General features: G+C 37.2%; 1 protein-coding gene across 1 annotated transcript; it reads right to left on the reverse strand.

Annotated features, from left to right (window-relative positions):
• Positions 1 to 1,879: 1,879 nt before the first annotated feature.
• Positions 1,880 to 10,448, reverse strand: LOC140155897 (ADP-ribosyl cyclase/cyclic ADP-ribose hydrolase-like). The gene is made up of 7 exons (XM_072178902.1): positions 10,090 to 10,448; positions 9,501 to 9,630; positions 8,354 to 8,584; positions 7,514 to 7,593; positions 5,919 to 6,011; positions 3,329 to 3,415; positions 1,880 to 3,042 (listed from the first exon to the last, which is right to left on the reverse strand). Exons 1-7 carry the CDS (start codon positions 10,287 to 10,289, stop codon positions 2,898 to 2,900), a joined length of 966 nt encoding a protein of 321 aa, XP_072035003.1. The 5' UTR covers positions 10,290 to 10,448; the 3' UTR covers positions 1,880 to 2,897.
• Between the last annotated feature and the right edge of the window lie 16,294 nt (positions 10,449 to 26,742).

The following is a 26,742-nucleotide window of genomic DNA, read 5'->3' on the forward strand; positions in this document are numbered from 1 at the left end:
TAGAAAAGTTGTTTTAACATCGAAATTCGGCCTAATAAGGAATGTCTAAAAATTTAATTTTTTATGATCAAGGAACTTCGAATATCTAAAACACGCATCAAATGACTCAAGGGCACGTAATCGGTGTAAAAAATGGTTTTTATCTGGGAAATCACGAATGTTTAAAAATTGAGATGTTTTTGTCAAAAAATTTTGAAAGTCTAAATAAAATGGTGTCGAATTTCTAAATATGGTTTCAAATGACTCCAGGACACGTGATTCGTGTAGAAAAGTAAAGTTTAGATCTAAATTCTGCGAAATAACGAATGTCTAATTTTTAATCTCGAATGTCTAAAAATGAATTTTTGCTGGTCTTAAATTTTCGAAGCTCAAAAAAGGTGTTATATGACTCCAGGACATGTTTTTTGGCTAAAATTTTTGAATGTCTAAAAATGGTGTGAAAATATTCGAGAACATTTGACCGATACATAAAAGTGGGTAGGTCGAAATTCACCCAAATAACGAAGTTCAAAAAATTTGAAATTTTTTACTAAGATGTTTGAATATCAAAAAAATGGTGTTGAAATACTCCAGAACACTTACTCGATACATAAAAGTGGTTATTAAGGTCGAAATTCACCAAAAATAACGAAGTTCAAAATTTTTTTAAATTTTTTGCCAAAATTTTTGAATGTCTAAAAATGGTGTAAAAATACTCGAGAACACTTAAGCGATACATAAAAGTGGGTTTTAGGTCGAAATTCACTCAAAATAACGAAGTTCAAAAATTTTGAAATTTTTGGCCAACATTTTGAATGTCCAGAAATGGTGTAAAATACTCGAGAACACTCGACCGATACACAAAGGTGAGTTTTAGGTCGAAATTCACCCAAAATTACAATATTCAAAAATTTTGAAATTTTGGCTAAAATTTTGAATGTCCAAAATAGTGTCAAAATATTCATGAACACTTGATCGATACGTGAAAGTGGTTATGAGGTCAAAATTCACTCCTCAAAATAACGAAGTTATGAAAGTTTTGAAACTTTTGGCTAAAATTTGGTGTAAAAATACTCGAGAACACTCGACCGATACATAAAAGTGGGTTTTAAGTCGAAATTCCCCTAAATAACGAAGTTCAAAATTTTTTAATGTCCAAAAATGGTGTAAAAATACTCGACCGATGCATAAAAGTGGGTTTTAGGTCGAAATTCACCAAAATAACGAAGTTCAAAAGTTTTGAAATTTTTGGCTGAAATTTTTTAATGTCCAAAAATAGTGTTAAAATACTCCGGAACACTTAATCGATACATAAAAGTGGTTATTAGGTCGAAATTAGCCCAAATAACGAAGTTCAAAAATTTTGAAATTTTTGGCAAAAATTTTTGAATGTCCAAAAATGGTGTAAAAATACTCGAGAACACTCGACCGATACATAAAAGTGGGTTTTAGGTCGAAATTCACCAAAAATAACGAAGTTCAAAAATTTTGGAATTTTTTGGCTGAAATTTTTTAATGTCCAAAAATAGTGCCAAAATACTCCGGAACACTTAATCGATACATAAAAGTGGTTATTAGGTCGAAATAAGCCCAAATAACGAAGTTCAAAAATTTTGAATTTTTTGGCTAAAATTTTTGAATGTCCAAAAATTGTGTAAAAATACTCGAGAACACTCGACCGATACATAAAAGTGGGTTTTAGGTCGAAATTCACCCAAATAACGAAGTTCAAAAATTTTGAAATTTTTGGGCCAAAATTTTGAAAGTCCAAAAACGGTCTCAAATGACTCCAGTACCCTTGATCGATGCAGAAAAACGATTAAAAGTGTAATATTCAACGTAATAACGAATGTCTAATCTCTAATCTCTAATCTCGAGCCAACTTCACCGTGCCAATTCAGTAGCGCTCGGGTTTCGTAAACGTCAACGCTCACGTTTATCGCTTAACCATGTTCGAGGCTCGTGAATCGTATCTTAAAGTAATAGACTTCTTCAAGCAGGGTTTTTGGTATCTCCGATTACGGAATCGGAAAGTCACATGTTGTATGTCCATTTCATAGGCGTAGATCCGGGGGGATGGGGGGGGGAATCCCCCCAATAATTTGCCGGGGGATGGTCTACACAATCATCCCCCCCCCCATGTTGATGCCTGTATGTGGTTTCTGACCAAATTAACCTCATATTTGGTCATTTTAGCCCCAAATGTGTCAATTTTTGCGCACTACGCGCAATTCTATTACCCCCACGGCCCATTATTCAAAATCGCGCACTGTGATTTGTTGAAACGCGTCACGCGAAAGACCATTAATTAGCAATAAAGTGGCCAGGGCAACGAACTTTATCACTTACGCTTTGGCTACGCGTAGGCGCTCCACATTGAGGAAAACAACTTGAAATATTTGGGCAAAAAATTTCTTTTTGAATCGCACTATTTTGTGGTAATAGAATAGAAATAAAGGGTGCAGCATTATCCTTTACATGCAAATAATGTGTCCTCGGCAGTAAAAACGTTTAAATAATGGGTTCGGCTGCGCCTCACCCATTATTTACGTTTTTACTGCCCCGGACACATTATTTGCGTGTAAAGGATAATGTTGCACCCTTTATTTCTTAAATATATTCCACTTTTACACCATACTTCATCATTTTAGATTCAATATGGCAAAATGTTGCTCGCACTTCGCGCGCATTTGTACAATAAACTTATTTGGTCGCCAAAAGGTGCTGGATTCAATGTTTCCAACCCCCCTCCTCCCCCCATGTCAAAAAAAATCTACGCCACTGGTCCATTTATACCGTTTGATTCAACTACCTGGTTTTAGTTCCGTTTTAGCCATACCAAAATATTTGTTCTTTACATGTTTTAATTTAAACACTAAAAAATAAACGTCTACAAGTGTTTATTAGTCCTTATATCATTATTGAAGACTTTGCGACAACAATAACTGCATCACAATTGATATTGCAATGGCAATGACCGGTTCAGGAAATGTTGAGCTTAGAGAATTAAGTAGGCAATTGTTATCTTCAATGTTGTCTGCACAAAGGAGGTGAACAATATCCCTGTGAAAATGGAGAAGATTGTCAATTATTAGCAAAATATCTTTAATAACATAAAACAATATAGACAAGACAAATAACATCAAAACCTTTATTAGTTGGACTCAAATACGGCCTGCAATAATAATATCCAATGTTTTGATAACCTCATAGTCTCATACATATACCCCAGAAAAACACCAACAACTGCATATCTAATTGCGTAGCCAGAATTACATTTTTATGTATTTGACTTTATAAGTTTGTCGTATCATCAAATTGAGAATAAATAGTAGGTGTATAACGTTACCTTGGCTGTTCAATACACTCATAGTTGATGCCTTTATTTGACAGTCTGCGTTCTAATTCAGGAATCGTGCCTGTTGCACAGGTGTCACTGTTAATTACAAACACCAAGTGATTTTTTTTCAAAAACTGGTAAAAATCGTCAGAAATGTTAGTATTTTATATATTTTAGAGATCCAGAATCATTAACACATAGTAAGGAACTATTTTTCCCGTTTTCACATTTTTCCATGATGCCCATACTCATTTATATAAACAAGCACATCCCTTTCATATCATTCTGGTTTAAAATCAGCCGGTATGGGTTTTTGTTATGTAACAACTATTTTGCACAAAAGATTTATAAATTCTCCAAAGTCCAAACGTTGCAGTTTAGTAGAAGACCGTAGTGAAGAGTTCGTGACCAACTCATAGAACAAAGATTTGAAAGTTAATTTGGGATCTTTGATTGATTTTGAATCAATTTACCGTGGGCTCACCTCCTGAGTCCTCATGACCACACGAGTAATTTGATATATTACTTGACATAATTGGAGCATTCTGAAAATTTGACCCCCATGTAACCTTAATTGACCCCTCCCCGGAATGCCCGGAAGTTTCAGGAGGTGAGCCCAAGGTAAATTGATTCAGAATCAATCAAAGATCCCAAAATAACTTTTAAATCTTTGTTCTATGAGTTGGTCACGAACTCTACACTACGGTCTTCTACTAGTTGCTATCAAGTGTGGCGTAAATCCAATACATGAATTATACAAATGTATGAGTACAACAATTATATACATTGGTAACTCATTTTAATTATAGTTTGGTAGTGAAATGGTATAGTCCATGAAAATTGTTGTAGGGTATGGTAAAGGCAAGGGCAATTAAAATTATTTGGGATAAATATCCAGCGTGAAGCGCAAGTGAAGTATGATTATAATAACGAAAAGCAAAGATCAAAATAGGTGTTTCAGCAAGAAACGTTACAAGATAAATATCAAGCTTACCCAGGTATTTCAGCAAAGAATGCTACAAGATAAATATTAAGCTTACCCAGGTATTTCAGCAAAGAATGTTACAAGATGCTTATCAAGCTTTATCCTAATTTTTCACCAACAAGATAAATATCAAGCTTACCCTGGTGTTTCAGCAAGGAACATTACAAGATAAATATCAAGCTTACCCAGGTGTTTCAGCAAAGAATGTTACAAGATGCTTATCAAGCTTTATCCTAATTTTTCACCAACAAAATAAATATCAAGCTTATCCTGGTGTTTCAGCAAGGAACGTTACAAAATGATTATCAAGCTTACCCTGGTGTTTCAGCAAGGAACGTTACAAGGTGATTGTCTACACCAGGCACAAAAAGAAACTCGTCAGTTATATTCATCCTTGCTGTTCAATAACTTGATAGTTTTGGATTATTCTGAAATACACATTTTGTTAATTGGACTTTGCTTTCTCATTTGACACCTTGTTCGTGAACATTGAGCAAGAATCGACCAAGATATGCGCCTCCAAAATCTCAAACCCCAAAATGAAAAGTTGCAATTTTAACTATTCAATTGTGCCTGTTACACTGTGTGCTTTATTGATTGGCCCGTGGTGCTTGTGTGCAATACAACGATGCGTTCCCATTGAAAATCGTTGAAAATGCAACTTTTGATTTTGGGGTTTGAGGCTTTGGAGGCGCATATCTTAGTCAATTCTTGTTCGTTTTTCACGAACAAGGTGTCAAATGAGAAAGCAAAGTCCAATTAACAAAATGTATATTTCAGAATAATCCAAAATTATCAAGTTATTGAACAGCAAGGATGAATATAACTGACTAGTTTCTTTTTGTGCCTGGTGTAGTTTACTCTGGTGTTTCAGCAAGGAACGTTACAAAATGATTATCAAGCTTACCCTGGTGTTTCAGCAAGGAACGTTACAAGATGATTGTCTAGTTTACTCTGGTGTTTAAGCAAGGAACATTACAAGCGGATTATCAAGCTTACCCTGGTGTTTCAGTAAGGAACGTTACAAGATGATTATCAAGCTTACCCTGGTGTTTCAGCAAGGAACGTTACAAGATGATTATCAAGCTTACCCTGGTGTTTCAGTAAGGAACGTTACAAGATGATTATCAAGCTTACTCTGGTGTTTCAGCAAGGAACGTTACAAGATGATTATCAAGCTTACTCTGGTGTTTCAGCAAGGAACGTTACAAGATGATTGTCTAGTTTACTCTGGTGTTTCAGCAAGGAACATTACAAGATGATTATCAAGCTTACTCTGGTGTTTCAGCAAGGAACGTTACAAGATGATTGTCTAGTTTACTCTGGTGTTTCAGCAAGGAACGTTACAAGATGATTGTCTAGTTTACTCTGGTGTTTCAGCAAGGAACGTTACAAGATGATTGTCTAGTTTACTCTGGTGTTTCAGCAAGGAACATTACAAGCGGATTATCAAGCTTACCCTGGTGTTTCAGTACGGACGTTACAAGATAAATATCAACATCACTTGTATTTCAGCAAGGAAAGTTACAAGATAACTATCAAGCTTAACCCTGATGTTTCATCAACAAGAAACATACCAAGGAAAGAATGTTATAAGATAAATATTAAACTTACCCTGGTGTTTCACCGAAGAACGTCACAAGATAAATATCAAGCCTCGTCACTTTATTTGGATCCAAATTAGGCAACTCAAACTCAGTAAAGTAGCTGCAAAGAATAAGTACAATTGTCCCTTATTTAAAACAAACGTGCTGTAGTAATTTTGCTTTATTAAGGTTGATTTTGTTATAGATATTCTATATTATTTACGACATTTCAGGTAGCTACAATACTTGGCGACATTTCACATGGTTGAAGTGTCTTAACTCCCGGGGTCTAAATTTTCACCTATCAGCAATACTTATGACATTTCTCATATCTATTTATTTATTTATTTATTTATTTCTTCTTTAACCTGGGACATACAATCAGTGACCAGCACTGTTCTCCCTTGCTGCCCAGGATACAACACAGATAAACAACAAACATGAATTTAAAAGTATTTAAAAATATACATAAAAGTCATAAAATTAATACATTATAAATTATACACATACTAGGTACAAGAAATTTAAATAACATATGATAATTACATTTACAATGTGCAACATAAAAGAGATATTATTGCAAGAATAGTATATATGTTCTTGAAAACATTTGCATTGACAGGAAGGGGATTTTTGATGTTTCGGGAAAGATCATTCCAGGCCTTAGCCCCCCTGAACAGGAAAGTTCTCTTGCCAGTCTCAGTGCGCATCTTATTTATAACCAGATTCCCAGCGGTCGATGATCTGAGAGTATGATTGCTATAAGCATCAATACACTTGGTGAAAATATTGCACAGGTTGGGGGGTACCAGCCCCCCAAGACATTTAAAAACATTGAGACAGATATGATATTTACGACGATCAGAAAAAGTTTCCCAGTTTAGGGAATCAAAGACAAAATGAGTTGGAGTGCGCATTGGGACACCAATGATTGCTCTACCGAGACGTTTTTGATGGCGATCCAACCTGTTCAGGAGAGTTAAGCCTGCATTTGACCAAATTAGATCACAATAGTCAACTTTAGGTAAAACAACAGATGTATACAACAACTTCAGGGTGTCAACAGCTAAAAACTTTCTGATACGGTAAAAAGACCAATATATTTATAAAGTGACATGCAGATTTTATCAATTTGGTGTTCCCAAGTTAACCGCTGATCAAAAATAATGCCAAGATACTTAAAATGTGGGACACATTCAAGGGGCTGATCTTTGATATGAACAGTAAGAGGACCAGAGGAGGCAAGTTTACGAGCAGATCCAAACAGCATAGTTTTGGTTTTATTAACATTCAATGTGAGCCTATGTTGGTGAAGCCATTTAGCAACACTTTGCATACCAGAATTCAACAGCATGTCAGCTCTCTATAACACGTGTACTTTAAATACGACATTAAGCCATCTAAAATGTTTCAAGAAGCTTCAAGACATTTCAGCTAAAGGAATTAAGGACTCCTAAAGAACATCTTGCACTTTAAAAAAAAGATTACTTAATATGGCAAAAAAAAAATGCAAAAAATGAGAACAGGAAATCCTTGATTTGCAATTTTGTTGCTAATCAATTTATCCATACCATACCATAATAATGTAGCCTTTTACCACATTGCGACCATCATTAGCTTTACCTGTTTTGTGTTCGGAAAGACCCTCCAGCTGTGTTGCTATAAAGCATCAACTTAATGTTACCGTTGGCGTTTGTACCAAACTAGAGTATGAAAAGAAGAGCAATTTAGTCGATACCGAAAGAATTCAATTATAAATTGATCTAATACAGGCTACACATCTCGACTGTTATTTTCGTCCAAGCACCACTCCCGTGCAACCTTCTTCCATATTATTCCCTGATACCTGCAGAAACCAATTAATTCGGTGACCATTCTTCTGACATCTGGGCATTTTGTGGATTGAAGCTTTTTCATCTCTGTGTTCAATCAGATTTCCATTATTCCGCCATTGTATAAGCAGTAAGCATACTGTCACCACAGTGGACACCTTCCATCCTATTGATTACTTACTTACTTGTTTCATGCAACGGACATCAAAGTTTGATGTGAAATCGGAAGGATATTGGATGAATGTTCTACTTAGTTTACCCAGTTCTTTTCTTTTTCAGTGATGTTGCAATTCTTTCAACCAGTGTGTATAGTTGTAAGTTGTTTGTTTTAAAATCATTTACGAAAGAGCTCTTTAGTTTTTATTCCGTAATTTAATAATCCGCAAAGATGACATCTTTGTAAAACACTGTATTATAGTATTCATGTAATGATACACCATAATCAAAATTACTAATGTGATAGGAGAATAGTACAAGACAAAATGAAAATAGATCTTGTACATGATAGGCCTAATATATCAGCCTGTATGTGGGTAGTATAGCCGTGTGTATTCGTGTACATCCCCTTATGTGTTCATTATAAGCTTCCTTTCATGTCACTTTATCAATTATCACATTTCTTCAAACCTACTTGCCGAGATGCTGCAGCCCAAAAGCCATCCATAGGACCCACTCCAAATCCGCATTCCCCCCAATCGGGACAGGCGTCATAATTGAAACCGAGGCTGTCTTCTTGTCCACAAAATGTCAGCTGATTTATAAGATAACCCGTGATGAGAAATTCCAGAGGAACTGCCCTCTTTGCTTCATTTGCATACGCTCTCACGGTGTCAAATATGTCCCAGCCGTCCCAAAATAGTGCCTGTATGTAATACAATACCAGTATTAACATTACATAAAACATTTTGCTCAAAAAACTGTAAAATTTTTGCATTATATTACTTTGTATACATTGCATCAAAGCATATCAAATTACACCATATTACATACGTACATTTTATTCATCATTTTTTTACATTACATGTTTTTTAAGCCACGGACTTACAGCGCATAAGATTATTGCGCTTTACAGAACGTTTGCTGACCACTAAGGACAAAGCTATACCTCAGAAACATACAGCATCATACAGACACTTTGGTTTGGGGCGTACATTTTATAAATGAATTTAGAAGAGCAGCAACGACACCACTTGCATTACATTCCTAATGTTAAATCTACATCATATGGAAAATTTGAGGAAAAATGAACGAGTCAGTTTTATTTTAGGGCCATTTGTCTATAACTGGTCTTTACATGTAGCCCTATGGAGAGAGTGCCCGTTGAGGGCGCTATAACCCCCATTTTAGGAACAAAAATGTGATTTAAAAATAAAACTGACCCGTGCATATTTTCTAAAATTTTCAGAGTATGTAGTATGAATATGTAGAAATATAATCAAATAGTTGCCCTATCTGCTCTTCTCCAAAAAAATAAAGTCCTATACCTCAATGATAATGAAACCTAGGTGCTGTATATAGGCGTAGAACCCTAATCAGACTACATTATAATAACCATCGCAGCCAGTATCAACTCTCCGAGTTTCCGAGACAATAAGTAAGTTCCTTGCCAGGGGAATTTCAAGGTAGCCACTCTGGGAAGGGGGCTCGAACTCGTACTGTCACACACACTATTGAACTAACTGGACTTCTAACTACCATTCCATTTATTACTACATTCGTTACAGAAAGTCTTCCCGTTCGATTAATTTCTAGGATTCTAGTACGTAGTAGTGTGGTACCTTATTTGGAGGTGTTGAAACGGACGCCTCTTCCACAAACACGTCGAACGCTTTGCTTGTGACGTTGCATGGATATGTGTTAGCGAATGCATTGTAAAATAATTCCCAAAGATGTGAACAGTTCTTGCTCCTTTGGTTAAAATAATGCATATATGTAAAACATTCATTATCATTTTCATGGCAATTATTGGTGTGGGGTGTGTTTGGGGTGGGATTTGTGCAAGACCTATACATTCCCTGAATGTTGAATGACCTTTTGACAGATAAGAATATTTTATCAAAAAGCCTGTTTCATTCTTTGAGGATCAAAGCAAAGCTGTACGTTGCGACTAAATCGTCGCATTTGTGACCAAACCGTTTCCGATGTGACCACAAGTTCAAGCCCGGGGATTGAAGTGTTATCGCCAATGGTTCCTAGATATTACACATTTTACTCCGTAATTACCAATTCATCACAATATATAATTCGGGATATCTTAACCTCAGTATACGTGTCAATATTTTGCAAAATGTTGAAATTATTGTTGGAGTAATGCCTAATTTGCATGAATCCAAAACGGATGCTTATGTTGGGAGTGAAATAACTTACCGTAATTCTTGTCGATTAAGCTGTGGATTTACTAACCCAGATTTGACCTCCGCACATCTGCCAAGAAATATTTCTTTGATACCGCTTGTTGTACCATTACCAGTGAACGTAGATAAGGTCGTACTTGTAGTGAAAGCACATATTGTGAAAACAACTTGTAGAATAATTGATGTATAACGACGGCACCTTGATTGAGACATGGCATGACACTGTCCCCAAATCGACAGGAGCGAAACAATAACTTACAAAAACAGTGGACTAAAGATCCAATAAGAAAGAAATCTCGCGTAATACTTGAAATTGTTTTTCAAACAAATTGTATCACTCATTGGTTTGTACTTCTGACATTAGCTTTATACAATACAATGTATACATGTACTCTGTATTTGTTGAAATATCTGCAGCGGAAAATTTAAAGGAAGTATATGCTGGTCATTGACCCAGCCACTGGCACCATTTGCAACAAACTCCTTTAATAAGTAGGTAATGGGATTACGCATCCTGCAGGAATAATAACATAATGGGGGAACGACTGTTCAGTACAAGAGGTAACTGAAAATAATCAGAGAAGTAATCGCAAAATTGTTTGTGACCAGATCATTACACGTTTTCGTAGTAATTAGTCTAGTCACCAGGTGGCTTTGCTATGCACCCGAATGCTTTATTTTTTATAGTACACAATAATCAATATTCCTTGCCGGCTGACACGTGACCAGTCTCCGATTACGATCAATACAGGAGCATCTTTGCAGTTGCCAGATGAAGTCCAATGAGATTGGATGAACATTTGCAAAATTCGTAAGTTCTAGTATTTTATTCATAATTCATCTTCTCCCTAGTACACAAATTTGTTGTTCCCAAAACAAAAAATTAATATTGTCCTATGGGTGGGGGAAAGGTCATTGAACTTTACATGGGGTCAAATTTCAAACTTCATCAAATTGGTAATGTGTTCCTCTGGTCATAAGGATTCTTGAGTTATTACCAAAAAGGTCAAAGGCCAATCTTTGACCTCTAAAGGGTCAAAATTTTAAACTTGCTCTGATTTTGATGAAAATGGTGTCAAAATCTTCGTATTAATAAATGAACTTAAATAATGCTAGTTAGCGATATGTTTAATGTTTCATTACCTATATGTATGCACCAAATCATGTCAAGGCCAGTGGGTTTCTATGGTCATTGACCTATTTTGATGCACAATCTAGGTAGTGAGGACATGAGACCAGTGTCTGAGCTGCCAGTCCACGTTAGCGTCGACAAAGTTAGGTCTGGTTCTGAGATGTGCTATGTGGTCAGAATATGTACCACACAAATATATACTAGTACTGTGAAGACGTGTGTCAATGGTCTTGTCACAAAATTGCACTCCAGTGGCATTGTGGAAGGCAGCACGCATTTGCACCGCTGTGCAAAACCGGTTCCTCAGGGTAAGGTTACATTCATGGGCAGACTGCGGAACTCTGTCTTCAATGAAAGTCCGTCATTTTTTGGCCATTTGATCGCGCGAGTTGAGATATTTTACAACACGAATGTCAAAGGGCATGATACATATGTCTCTTAACATCCTCAACCATTTGAATAGCTCTGGCAATGTCAACAAGATTAATGCGCACATACACTCAAAGATGGACATTTTGAGGTTGTGCAGGACCAAGTTGCAGGACCAATAGCAGCTGAATAGGAGGCCTAGACTCTAATGCGGCCCATACACGATCAATATATTGATCAATATTGGGGACCCTAGATGCAGGAGTGGATACTAAATCTACCATTGTATGTGTTCAATGGTAGATTCTGTATCCACTCTTGTATCTAGGGTCTTTGATATTGATCAATAAGATTGAACGCGTATGGGCCGCATTGTGTTCCAATATCTGTGGCCGCATATGCCTGAAGAAGCAATGTACAAACATCAAGGTCAGTGAGTGTTTCACGGGGTTAACATTTTGAAGGACAAAAGTAGACTGGCACTGGAAAGTAGGATTTTTTATTTTGTTTTTTGAGCAGTGTACGTATTTGATATCTTGAGGTGAAAACAACAAATGGGCAAGGAAAACAAGCAAGAACTAAATAAAATTCTAATTTTAATAGATCCAGTTTCCCACAAATTATTCGTAGCTTTTAATGTATTCCATTGTACTACAATATTGTACATTGTGTTTTACACAAATAAAATAATAACTTGCAACTGTCACCTAACCCAAGAGATACAACCTACAAAGATGTAACTCACTTTGATTATACAGTTTCATTATACAGGGTGTATCAAAATAAAGTATACAGTTTGAAAAATGCCACTAGATTAAAAAGTATGAGGTACAGTATTTGGTCTAAATGCTATAGTTGACAACTTGTGTGTGTTCAATGGTAGATTCTGTATCCACTCTTGTATCTAGGGTCTTTGATATTGATCAATAGGATTGACCGTGTATGGGCCGTGTATATGGCCGCTTCTCAGAGATGTCAACAAGTCATTTTTGCAAGTCAAGTCCAAGTCACAAGTCATCAAATCACAAGTCAAGTCACAAGTAAGTCACAACTTCTCACAAATCACTTGTCTATTCACCATTTGGTCATGGTGTGATTTGTTGATGGGTATTCAATATGGCGGAAATCAAATTGAGTTTCGGAGTACAGTACTAATGAAGTCTGATACACTATGACAGTGAAGTTTATATACAATTGTCACATTGGTAGTTCAAGAACAAGTTCATTTAACTCAAGTATCGTGTTTCATATTTGTATAAACTAAAGCACGTGAAAAGGATTTGGCTTCTTCCATAAATTAGACATTCCCTGACATCCATCTTGTTTGGCTACGTTTCGAACGGATTAACCAGTATGTTCATCATCCCAAGATGTATAATGCAGTCTACCTCCCTCTCCAATCAACAATCATAGGTCAAAAGCTGACCTCAAGTTCAAATTGTGCTTATAAAGAGCCGTGTCCTGACACATTGTTTAAGTTTCTAACGTTCGGTTTCTACAGGTTGTCTTTGAGTCATTCGAGGCATCTTTATGAAAATCATCATCGGAAGGTCGTTTGAGGCTACTTCGATTTGCTTTTAGATTTTCCACCAGCGCACACCGACACCGCCTGGCTAATAATTATTTGGTGCAGAAGGGACACTAAAATGAATACACGGGATCGATACACGTGAATTGCTATGCACGATTTTGATATCAGACGAAAATCTTCTGATACCGGGTTAGAAAATGATGAATATCTCCCGTCATGATTTTTTTCTCAAGAAACCAGATTTGGTCTCATAAACTTGGAAATACGTGTTGAACAGATATGATAGTCGCTAGAATGCGCTTTGAAAATTGGCCGTGCGCTTTGAACTCAAAATTTGACCATTTTATATTGCGTTGGTCCTGTTATGGACTACAGCGTGCAGCGTGTAGTACAGCTGCACTCACTGTAGGCAGTATAACAGTCGATGACCATTGACCTCAATGGGGTATACAAGCTTAATCACGCACAACCAAGATCGATTACCCGGCTATTGTGAGTAGCCTTAGTTATGTCCCTCGACTAATTATTAGTTTAAAAGAGCTTTAAAGGTTTGAACCCGGGGTTTGAACCAAATGGCTAATCGTGGCTGTGGATTTAACCTACCATGGCGATTCCTGCCATGAAGATATAGGGTCGAAGACACTGTGCAGCGGTTTCAGGTTTCACAACGGTGGCTTCAGGTTCTGCCACAGTGGTGCTTGATTTCGCAATCTGCGACTGAATAAAATGTGAGAGAAGATCGGGATGTTCCAATGAAAATTTCATGAGCTCCTCGTCCATCTCGTAAGCTAGGTGAACGTATTGCTTAAGCTCATTCGTAGTTATCTTGTCACCGTCTCCGGATTTCGAATTATTTTCCAAAGCCTCTAAATAAGAGATGAACATTTGATCCAGATACTTTCGCCTTATTCGGCACTGATTATGGTACTTCGCTTGCTTACTTGTGCTGAAATCTGTGATAAACAGTTTCATTATGGGTTCTTGTAATGCACCAATTGCGGCCAGGCCAGCAGCAATGTAGGAAAACGTCGGCCAGACGGTAACTGCAGCGGCGATGCTTATTATTGTAGAAGTTATCAGACACAACCCTATAAATATGCGCAAACAGGCTCTCAGGATACTATCAACCTTACTCCAACTCCGGAACAGTACCTCGTTCTTGCGGAGTTTAGCATCTATTTCGGTCCACCTCTTGTACATGTGCTTAGTTTTTGTTTGATCTTTTACGCTTTCTTGTCCAACAAGTAGTATCCAAGGATATTTAAAGTCGTCCAACTCCGAGTTATGGGTTTGCGGTGCCGAGTCATTGTTTGGCGTTATGTTAACGGCAGTCGTATTCGGTGTCTGGTTGGACATGTCGGACCTTGGAATTTCTGTCAAGTACACGTTCTCGGATGGCGAAGATTGGTTTTGTCCCATGCTCGTGCAAAGTTGTATAAATGTTCTGTAAAACCTGAAGGCCTTCTACGCTAAATTAATTTAGTCAAGTTTTATGGTCACAAGTTACAACTGCATGTACATTCACCACGTCAGCAAAAATATATAATGAAACTACACTACATGTATACATGTATACATTATATAACTTAGATATACATGTCATAAAGAGGGCAATGTTAATTGATCCAGAAAGATTGAACAATGCCATGCATATTATTCACATAACAAAACCTACGTCACATGCCAATGCTTTACCTGTCTACTAAGTAACAAGAACTAACTTAAAAGAAAGACAACACGGTTGATTATTGAGAGCGGAAACCAGAAGTAAGAGAGATTAATATAATGGACTTGTGTATTCCTGATTGCAACATTTTACCTTGCAAATAATAATGCATTTGAGAGAGCAACCTCTATTGTTTAGAGCCTATATAAAAAAATCAATCCCCGTTTAAATCCCAAAATATTGCGAATAATTTGTCTAAAATGGGTCAATTTATCTGGTTAAGAACAGAAACTCAGAAGAAAAAAAAACATGTCTGCGTTTGGAAAGTACACAGTCCCCGTTTGCCGGCAGATGCATGTAGAGGGGGTGTTTGATTATATATAGGTGTGAGCGTGTGAACAGAGTAAATGTCATTTTGTTTTGAGCATGAATTTCCAATGTACATAACTGTTTAAGAATAGTCATAGCTTTCTCGTGTATTGGTAGGATGGTAGGGGTGTGCGTACATTCAATCAATAGAGGTTGCGATTCCCATACGCCGTGATCGTACGTCCGTCTTAACTATTCAAAATCACTCTCCTGTGGTTGCTCAATTAAAGACAGAGATATCGCGTCTGACGTCATCTGTCAATCAAATTCGAGCACGGTTTGTTTACAAGTGTCGTGATGATGACTTGCTGAACGCGGCGGTATAACCGGGCGCCTTATTGTTAATTTTGCACCTTCAAACATGCAAACCATCTCAAAAGTTAGGTCTTTATAGTAAGAAACTTTCTTTCGCGAAGGCACCATGTCAACGATTCCTAGAAAAGCTGCTTTTTGCCTTGTAAAAGTACGTAATTTTTCGCCATTCGCTGCTATTCCTTTTCTCCGATCAGCACCAGATAGATCGGTCTTCTTTTTACGCGCTATTAACCTGTGTGAACCAATCAAGGATCGTAATTGACAGTGACATCAGACGCGATAAATTCGTTTTATCTCTGTCTTTAATTATAGTAGTATTGAATATTCTTCACGTACGAAATAACGCACGGTCAACGCAGAAAATGCACACATTTTGTACCTTTTACAATATATGTGCTAGGTCTTTTGAGAAAAAAAAATGTATTTATCTTTAATACGAAAGGTCAACATTTTCAAATGATGGTCGGCCTTTCTTCCAGCTACATAAGCTACATAAACTTTAAGTACATTATCATTGGATTTATAACGATTACTTCTGACTGTTAAATGTGTAAAATATCAACTTTTAATAATTTGCCATAAAATTTGTATTATATCGCGAATTCCAAACAATATCAGAAGGATATTCCTCGTATTCAGAATGCAATTTAGCTCGTCTGATGTGCTTTCAGGTCCCATAGAAAATACTGCGCAAACGTTGCTATCTGATCTCTTGAAGACAGTCAAGGATGTGGAACATACGGTGGAAAGTCTAACTACATTAATATGATCCATTTTGTTTGCAAGAAATCATTATGCGAGCGGCGGTAAATAGGTTCGTAGAAGAAGGTATCAGTATTACTTTGTCGCAGGGTAATGAATTTGGTATTATTTTAAAAGTTGTCCCGTCAAAACATTACTGCATCAATGTACAGTTGATGTGGATGATGACGAAGTCCTCGATATTCAACCACAGCGACTTCAAGGATGGAACGGGCGTCCTTAAAGATCATACAAGGTCATAGGCGTAGATCCCGGGGGGATGGGGGGATTTATTTTATTCCACTTTTGCACCATATTTCATCAGTTTAGCTTAAAAATAGCAAAATTTTTCTCGCGCTTCGCGCGCATTTGTACCATTAACTTATTCTGTCACCAAAAGGTGCTGCTTTCACTATACTTCAAGAATTTTTTCCAACCCCATCCCCCCCAATGTCAAAAAGAAATCTACGCCATTGTACAAGGTCCTCAAGACATGTTGAATTCACGACTGATAATGAATAAAGAACCAAACAAGATAGATGAAATATGACATTTTATGATGAAAGTGTTTTCATCATAAATCCATAAACATTTGGATAGGCCTATTCTAGTCTTTGGATATTCCAGTCTCCTAGATAGGACTCCCAGAATCGTCATGCACAAAACTATTATGCTTGTTGAAAGAATCAAGTCCATAACTCCTACGCAATTAGAATGAAGTCCGAGATCAATTTCATCCACATTGGCTGACCATGCTGACGCATTGCTGAAGGCGATAAGACATACATAAATCACTGGAATTATGAGTCCATTCAGTAGAAGCACTCCAACCCATGCGACGATTATCACTTGGTCACAGTTGTATCGATGTTTTCTGAGATTCAAGAAGAGTCTTGGTGGCTGATCGTTTGCCAAATAAAAGTACAATACCGTAATAGGCATATCTTACAAATTTAATTGCAAAATTGAAGCTATAGCGATCATGTGAAGAGGGTTGACGACAAACGTCCACTTGTAATGTACAATGACGTACGGAAGATGTTGAAATTGGCAGTTTTGTACTTTGTGTGCAACGCGATCAATTTTTGCCCACGAAAAAGTACAAAAATAACCACTGAATCCTTAGTAATGGACACAATGCCAGTGATTTTCAGTTGTGGGTGGACGAGATGGTGATTCAGCAATCAACTATAGCCTTTTGACCAAAAGTTGACCATATTGTCCAAAAAACCCTGACATTTCACAACATTTTTAATGTTACGTAAAGTGGCCCAACGCTGCATAATATTGTCTTGACCACATTGAAATATTTTCGGCAACTTAGCACAATAAGTTGTATACGCATGGTGGAGCAATTTTGAGTAATTTTGAAAACTTTTGAGCGTGTTTTCAGCAACTTTACGCAATTTTGAAAAAACAATGTTAAGCAATTTTGTGAAACTTTGAATAACTTTGAGACAATTTTTAACAACTTTGGGCAACTTCCCCTGTGACATGTGCCTTCGTGGACCGTGGTATATACACACACCCGTACTTGTAAAACGTGCCAAACGGGGATATGTGTGTGTAAACTATTAAACCGTGACTATCCAAATGCGCTATGTTATGTTGCATTGCATGCGTGGATAATCCCCACTTTGCTGGAAAAAATCATGTGTGTGTATCCCCAGTTAGATAGTATCATCAGGTTGGTCGGATTCTGTACTATGCAAGGGGATATCACCCCCCTTATACAGGCCATATGCCTAAATAATGCATTTAGCGCCCTCTAGGTGGGTTGTATAGCCCTTTCAGCATGAAAAGTCAACCGGGGATATCCCCGTTTGCAGGTGTAGCCCCAGTTACACGGTCAAAATTCAGAAATGTATCCCCATTTTACACGTTTTACGCACGCACGTACGCATGAAAGCACGTACCGCGCACGCAGGGTGTATGGAACATCGATATTTCTCTGATAATTGCCCGTTGACGGAATGTTTGTCCTTATAATAATTTATAAAAGACTTTGCGACAGCAATAATACTATTAATAATCAATATTGATATTGCAGTAAGTATAACCGGTCCGAGTGTTGCTAATCTTCGAGTATCGAGTTTCGAGTTCGAGTATCGAGTTTCGAGTTGCAATTTTCGAGTATCGAGTTGCAATTTTCGAGTATCGAGTTGAAATTTTCGAGTATCGAGTTGAAATTTTCGAGTATCGAGTTGCAATTGTCGAGTATCGAGTTGAAATCTTCGAGTATCGAGTTGCAATTTTCGAGTATCGAGTTGAAATTTTCGAGTATCGAGTTGAAATTTCGAGTATCGAGTTGAAATTTTCGAGTATCGAGTTGAAATTTTCGAGTATCGAGTTGAAATTTTCGAGTATCGAGTTGAAATTTTCGAGTATCGAGTTGAAATTTTCGAGTATCGAGTTGAAATTTTCGAGTATCGAGTTGAAATTTTCGAGTATCGAGTTGAAATTTTCGAGTATCGAGTTGAAATTTTCGAGTATCGAGTTGAAATTTTCGAGTATCGAGTTGAAATTTTCGAGTATCGAGTTGAAATTTTCGAGTATCGAGTTGAAATTTTCGAGTATCGAGTTGAAATCATCGAGTATCGAGTTCAATTTTCGAGTATCGAGTTGCAATTTTAATTTTCAATCTGCTTTTGAAGTAGGCTATAGGATGTCCCCTCTCCGACATGAAGAGAAAGCACAAATGTTTAACCCTTCTCTATCCAATTTGTTATTACGTTCTCCACGGAATTCGTAAAAGCCCCGGTAAAAGCACACTAGTTGTTTATAAAAAGGGGTAGGCCTACTAGTGGATAGGTATTAACCTCGGGGGTATTACCCTCCCGAGTAGGCCTACATTGATACCAGAATGACTAAAATTAGACTAGGGTTAACTTATATATATACCGGGATATATACACGTTACCATTATATTAAGGGCTCGTGGATAACGAGAAAAAAGGAAAATCTGCATCAGAAAATTCAAACTAGAAAATCGTTCATTTTAGCATACTTCAAGTTTCAAACTCGAAAACCTGCAAAATGAGCCTACTTCGAGTTTTATACTCGAAAATCTGTAAAATGTTTAATTTTAGAGTTTCATTTATACCTATTATAATGAAAAGCAAACTACTTCACATCATATTAGATTAACCCTACTCTAACGCAGGGGGTGCATGGTACCGTGGTATCCAACTCCCCTTACGGATGACTTTAACGTAACCCTAAAACGCTTTTATTTAGTTTTAGCGCCCTCTACTTTTTATATAGCTCGAAAATCGTTCATTTTGGCATACGTCGAGTTTCAAACTCGAAAACCTTTAACATGAGCCTACTTCGAGTTTTAAATTCGAGAATCTGCAAAATTTTAAATGTTCGAGTTTGGCATTCATACCTCATAATGTAAGGTAAACTAAATTTACTTCAGATCATTAGATTAACCATATAGTCCAACGAAGGGGTGGTATCGTGGTATCCAGCCCGGGATCCAACACCCCAACAGATAAGTTTACCGTAACCCAAAACGCTTTTATTTAAGCTTTAGCACACATTTCTTTTGTGCATGCGCATGTGCGAAAAATGTATCATTTGTAACAGGAAAGTTTAACTCGAACTTCGTTCATTTGAGCGCATTTCGAGTTACAAACTCGAAAACCTGCAAAATGAGCGTTCTTCGAGTTAAAAATTCGAAAACCTGCAAAATGATTAATATTCGAGTCTCGTCCATATTTACTAGCCTATATATGAAAGGCAAAATACTTCAGATCAATCTAGATTAAGAGCCAATCTCCCTTATTATGTACGGATTTGCGATACAAAAAAAAATAGAATTGTCTCTAAAAAATAATTTTGGTACATATTAGCACCAACAACTCACATGTAAAATATGAGCGTGCACAGCGCCCTCGTTCAGCTTGAAAAAATTCTTGAAATTTCAGCCTCTCTGAGCCTTACTTGCAAATGGTAAACTTTGGAGGTGCATAACATCGTGCGCCATCATCATCCCAACCTGCATTTTGAATTTTTTTAAAGTACCAAATGGTTACATTACAAAAACCAAGAAAGAAAATTGGGATCTTGATGGCGCACAAAATCAGCAAATCCAATGATTTGATGAAAAGCGCCCTCGTGCAAACTTCAAAGCATCATAACGAGCTGCGCCATCAAGATCCCAAGTCCGAACAAGTTTGAAATTAAAGACCTCCATGGCAAGTTTCATTTTCAGCAAAAAATGTTTGGGATTTCGTTGGCGCACAGAGTTAACAGAGGTCAAAGGTCAAAATTTCCTATTTTTGCACGCCTGTATTATTGCGCGCCAACGTCACCTGACTCTCCGAATAGGATTTCATCAAAGAAGAGGTAATTCTCTGCAAGAACTGAAAAAATTAGCTTGGGATCTCTTGATCTTCATATTTTTCTGATTTTTTGAAAATGGACTTAGCCTCATTTTGGAGGTCAATTTGACCTCTTTTTCCCACTCGCTGCACAATGTGGGCTTTTTACCGCATCACAAAAAGATGCGCCAACAAGATCCCAATTTTATTTTTCATCGTCTAGCTTCTTTGGAGACAAGTAGACAAAAAAAACAAGCAACAGCTAATTGGGATCATGTGGGCGCACTAATATAAAAAAGGTCAAAGGTCACGCTTTGTGCCAAAGTGATGTATATTTGCCTATGTGCAGCACGAAAGTGGAACTTTGACCGGCAATAAAAATGTGCGCCAACAAGATCCCATCTTACTTTTTGGATGATTGGATAAAGGGGCTTATGTATAACTGATAACAAGTAATAAAAAAGTGGGATCATGTGGGCGCACTAATTCAATAGAGGTCGAAGTTCATACTTTGTGCCGAATTGGCATTACTTTGCCTATGTGCAGCACAAAAGTAGAACTTTGACCCACAATAAAAATGTGCGCCAACAAGATCCCATCTTACTTTTTGGATGATTGGATAAAGGGGCTTATGTATAACTGATAACAAGTAAAAAAAAAGTGGGATCATGTGGGCGCACTAATTCAATAGAGGTCAAAGTTCATACTTCATACAAAATTAACCGATTTTTCGCCTAAAGTTGCCGAATTCGGCAACCTTTCACTCAAATTTTGCAAAATATGACAAAGTATTTTGACAAAAATTTTTTTTACTCTCACCAACTACCATGATGGAATCAGCATCATCTGAAATGCACTCACACAAGTTTCTATGAGACATGTCTGGTGATCCCCATTGAAAAAAAAAATCGGCACAAAGTATGAACTTTGACCTCTATTGAATTAGTGCGCCCACATGATCCCACTTTTTTTAAACTTATTATTAGTTATACATAAGCCCCTTTATCCAATCATCCAAAAAGTAAGATGGGATCTTGTTGGCGCACATTTTTATTGCGGGTCAAAGTTCCACTTTTGTGCTGCACATGGGCAAAATAATGCCAATTCGGCACAAAGTATGAACTTAGACCTCTATTGAATTAGTGCGCCCATATGATCCCATTTTTTTTTACTTGTTATCAGTTATACATAAGCCCCTTTATCCAATCATCCAAAAAGTAAGATGGGATCTTGTTGGCGCACATTTTTATTGCGGGTCAAAGTTCCACTTTCGGGCTGCACATAGGCAAATATGCATCACTTTGGCACAAAGCTTGACCTTTGACCTCTTTTATATTAGTGCGCCCACATGATCCCAATTAGCTGTTGCTTGTGTTTTATTTACTGGTCGCCAAAGAAGCTAGACGATGACTAATAAAATTGGGATCTTGTTGGCGCATCTTTTTGTGATGCAGTGAAAAGCCCACATTGTGCAGCGAGTGGGAAAAAGAGGTCAAATTGACCTCCAAAATGAGGCTAAGTCCATTTTCAAAAAATCAGAAAAATATGAAGATCAAGAGATCCCAAGCTAATTTTTTCAGTTCTTGCAGAGAATTACCTCTTCTTTGATGAAATGCTATTCGCAGAGTCAGGTGACGTTGGCGCGCAATAATACAGGCGTGCAAATATATGCGAAAATAGGACATTTTGACCTTTGACCTCTGTTAACTTGGTGCGCCAACGAAATCCCAAAAATTTTTGCTGAAAAATGAAACTTGCCATGGAGGTCTTTAATTTCAAACTTGTTCGGACTTGGGATCTTGATGGCGCAGCCCGTTATGATGCTTTGAAGTTTGCGCGAGGGCGCTTTTCATCAAATCATTGATTTGTTGATTTTGTGCGCCATCAAGATCCCAATTTTTTTCTTGGTTTTTGTAATGTAACCATTTGGTACTTTAAAAAAATGCAAAATGCAGGTTGGGATGATGATGGCGCACAATGTTATGTACCTCCAAAGTTTACCATTTGCAAGTAAGGCTCAGAGAGGCCGAAATTTCAAGAATTTTTTTAAGCTGAACGAGGGCGCTGTGCACGCTCATATTTTACATGTGAGTTGTTGGTGCTAATATGTACCAAAATCATTTTTAGAGACAATTCTATTTTTTTGTATCACAACCCCCCTTATTCATGTACATAATAAGGGAGACTGGCTCTTAACATTTGGCCTAATAATATGTGTTTACCACTTTGATTAAGGGCCGCATGTGCGACAAATGCATCATTACAACAGAAACGTTTAACTCGAACTTCGTTCATTTGAGCGCATTTCGAGTAACAAACTCGAGAACTTGCAAAATGAGCGTACTTCGAGTTAAAAACTCGAAAACCTGCAAAATGATCAATATTCGAGTGAAATCCATATTTACTATATATGAAAGGCAAAATACTTCAGATCAATCTAGATCAACCTTTGGCCTAATAAAATGTGTTTACCACTTTGATTAAGGGTCGCATGTGCGACAAATGCATCATTATTTTGCAACAGAAACGTTTAACTCGAACTTCGTTCATTTGAGCGCATTTCGAGTAACAAACTCGAAAACCTGCAAAAAGAGCGTACTTCGAGTTAGAAACTCGAAAACCTACAAAATGATCAATATTCGAGTGAAATCCATATTTACTATATATGAAAGGCAAAATACTTCAGATCAATTTAGATTAACCTTTGGCCTAATAATATGTGTTTACCACTTTGATTAAGGGCCGCACGTGCGACAAATGCATCATTTGCAACAGAAACGTTTAACTCGAACTTCGTTCATTTGAGCGCATTTCGAGTAACAAACTCGAAAACTTGCAAAATGAGCGTACTTCGAGTTAAAATTCGAAAACCTGCAAAATGATCAATATTCGAGTGAAATCTATATTTATTATATACAGTATATGAAAGGCAAAATACTTCAGATCAATCTAGATTAACCTTTGGCCTAATAATATGTGTTTACCACTTTGATTAAGGGCCGCGTGTGCAAAAAATGTATCATTTGCAACAGGAAAGTTAAACTCGAACTTCGTTCATTTGAACGCATTTCGAGTAACAAACTCGAAAACCTGCAAAATGAGCGTACATCGAGTTAAAAACTCGAAAACCTGCAAAATGATCAATATTCGAGTGAAATCTATATTTATTATATACAGTATATGAAAGGCAAAATACTTCAGATCAATCTAGATTAACCTTTGGCCTAATAATATGTGTTTACCACTTTGATTAAGGGTCGCATGTGCCACAAATGCATCATTTGCAACAGAAAAGTTTAACTCGAACTTCGTTCATTTGAGCGCATTTCGAGTAACAAACTCGAAAACCTGCAAAAGAGCGTAGTTCGAGTTAGAAACTCGAAAACCTGCAAAATGATCAATATTCGAGTGAAATCCATATTTACTGTATACAGTATATGAAAGGCAAAATACTTCAGATCAATCTAGATTAACCTTTGGCCTAATAATATGTGTTTACCACTTTGATTAAGGACGGCATGTGCGAAAAATGTATCATTTGCAACAGGAAAGTTAAACTCGAACTTCGTTCATTTGAGCGCATTTTGAGTTTCAAACTCGAAAACCTGCAAAATGAGCGTACTTCGAGTTTCAAACTCGAAAACCTGCAAAATGTTCAATGTTCGAGTATCATTATACCCATCATAATGTAAGGCAAACTACTTCAGATCATTTTTAGATTAACCCTAGTCCAAAGCAGGGGGTGGTATCGTGGTATCCAACCCCCATGACGGATGATTTTACCCTAACCCAAAAACGCTTTTAGTAAGCTTTAGCACCCTTTACTTTTTATATAGCTGTGGGGTTTGGGGACATCCTTTGCGCTCATTTTGATGCCAAACGTGTTGGCCTATACAAAACCTTCCACTCGGGTAAAGGGATGGATGCCACTCACGACGACCTCCATAGACATTTCAAATTTGAGGGTGGATGCCCCCCCCATCGTGAGTGTTACAAATAATGGCTAAATTAGACTAGGGTTAACTTATATTATATATGTTACCATTAAAAAAGGGCATCAGAAAACTCAAACTCGAAAATCGTTCATTTTAGCATACTTCGAGTTTCAAACTCGAAAACTTGCAAAATGAGCCTACTTCGAGTTTTAAACTCGAAAACCTGCAGAATTTTCAATTTTCGAGTTTCATTTATACCTACTATACTTCACATCATTTTACATTAACACTATAACGCAGGGGTGGTATCGTGGTATCCAACCCCCTAACGGATGATTTTACCGTAACCCAAAACGCTTTTATTTAGCTTTAGCACCCATTACCTTTTATTTGGGGCCTGGGGACATCCTTTGCGCTCATTTTGTTGCAAAAAAGGGTAGGCCTAATCTCCCCTCGGGTAAATGGGGTGGATGCCACTCACGACGATTTCAATAGACATTCTGAGGGCGGGTGGCAAACACCCATCCCCTTAGTTATGTTCGTGAGAGTTACAACTAATGGATAAATTATACTAGGGCTAACTTATGTTACCATTATATTAAGGGCACGTCGATAACGAGAAAAGAAGCAAATCTGCATCAGAAAACTCCAACTCGAAAATCGTTCATTTTGGCATACTCGAGTTTCAAACTCGAAAACCTTTAAAATGAGATTACTTCGAGTTTTAAACTCGAACATCTGCAAATGTACAATTTTCGAGTTTCATTCATGCCTATCATAATGCAAGGCAAACTACTTCAGATCAGTTTTACATTAACCCTGGCAAACGAATGGGAGGTATCATGGTATCCGACCCCCTAACGGATGATTTTACCGTAACCCCAAAACGCTTTTATTAAGCTTTATCACCCTATACTTTCTTTCTTTTTTTATATAGCTGTGGGTTCTGGGGACATCCTTTGCGCTCATGTTGATGCAAAACAGGGAAGGCCTATAAAGAATCTTCCCTTGGTAAACATGGTAAAGGGGTGGAGGCCACTCACGACGATTTCCACAGACTTTGAAAATCTGAGGGTGGTTGGCAAACATCCCTCTTCGTGAGAGGTTACAAGAAATGGCCGAATTAGACTACGGTTAACTTAAATGTACATTCACCATTATATATATTAAGGGCACGTGGATAAGAGAAAAGGAAAATCTGCATCAGAAAACTCAAACTCGAAAATCGGTCATTTTGGCATACTTCGAGTTTCAAACTCGAAAACCTTTAAAATGAGCCTACTTCGAGTTTAAAAAATTTGAAAATCTGCAAAATGTTAAATGTTATCTACCTCTATAAACGGATATTTTTCGTGACCCCAAAACGCCTTTCTTTAGCACTCTTTGCTTTCATTTAGCTGTTGGGGACATCCTCTGCGCTCATTTTTACGTGTTTAACTTCGGCACAATTGAAAAATAGAAATAACTTAAACACAGCAGATTAGAGTTAATAATTATCTTTTATTAAAGTCATTCACTAAAAACACATTTTCGTAAACAACATCAACTTAAAATATAAATCATCCAGTAAATAAGGTTACCTCCAGGGGTTACATTAGAATTTATATCATGTGCAAGATGTGATTCACCCAACCGCGGGTCAGTTGCCCGACTTTTTTCTACTCCAACTCAGGAGCATGATCAGTGGTACTAATAGACCATGATTAGATGCAACATTCCACTTTACATATTTTATAAAAGTTAAGTCACATTACACATCTAAAGCTCCACATATCACTTATTGTGTTAGGCTACAACATGCAAAGCTATGCAAGGAAAAAATGTAACAGGGGCTGTTTCTCAAAAGGGTTGCGATCGATCTTACAATTGATTCCTATGGGATTCTGCCATTGCAATCAATCGTAAGATCAGATAACCCTTCTGTATGCAGACTACTGCACATCACACAACACCATTGTGGAATCACTACCTGAAAGGTAAAAATGTCACTTTATTCCACATTATGGTCGATGTTTCAAGCCAATCACTTTCTCTATACCTTTGACTACACGTTTTACTGGTGTAATGAGACTGAATGTCCTACCCATGAAATGTCCGCCCTGAAAGATTTAGATCTATTCAAGCACGGAATAAATTGCAATCAATGGTCGTTGTGAATATGAATAGATCCCCTTTGTTAGTAGGCCAATTTCTACCAAGTTCGAGTTTAACTTTCCTGTTACAAATGATACACTTTTCGCACATGCGGCCCTTAATCAAAGTGGTAAACACATATTATTA

Source organism: Amphiura filiformis, chromosome 6 (assembly GCF_039555335.1).
Source record: "Amphiura filiformis chromosome 6, Afil_fr2py, whole genome shotgun sequence".
Classification (NCBI taxonomy): Eukaryota; Metazoa; Echinodermata; class Ophiuroidea; order Amphilepidida; family Amphiuridae; genus Amphiura; species Amphiura filiformis.

Excerpts from the sequence above, each read along its gene's own strand:
- LOC140155897 (XM_072178902.1), bottom strand. The coding sequence starts at position 10,289 with ATGTCTCAATCAAGGTGCCGTCGTTATACATCAATTATTCTACAAGTT. Across the intron at positions 7,594-8,353 it reads GGGCTGCAGCATCTCGGCAA|TTTGGTACAAACGCCAACGG; the intron begins GTAGGTTTGAAG and ends TTCATACTCTAG. Across the intron at positions 3,043-3,328 it reads GAGTGTATTGAACAGCCAAG|GGATATTGTTCACCTCCTTT; the intron begins GTAACGTTATAC and ends CCATTTTCACAG.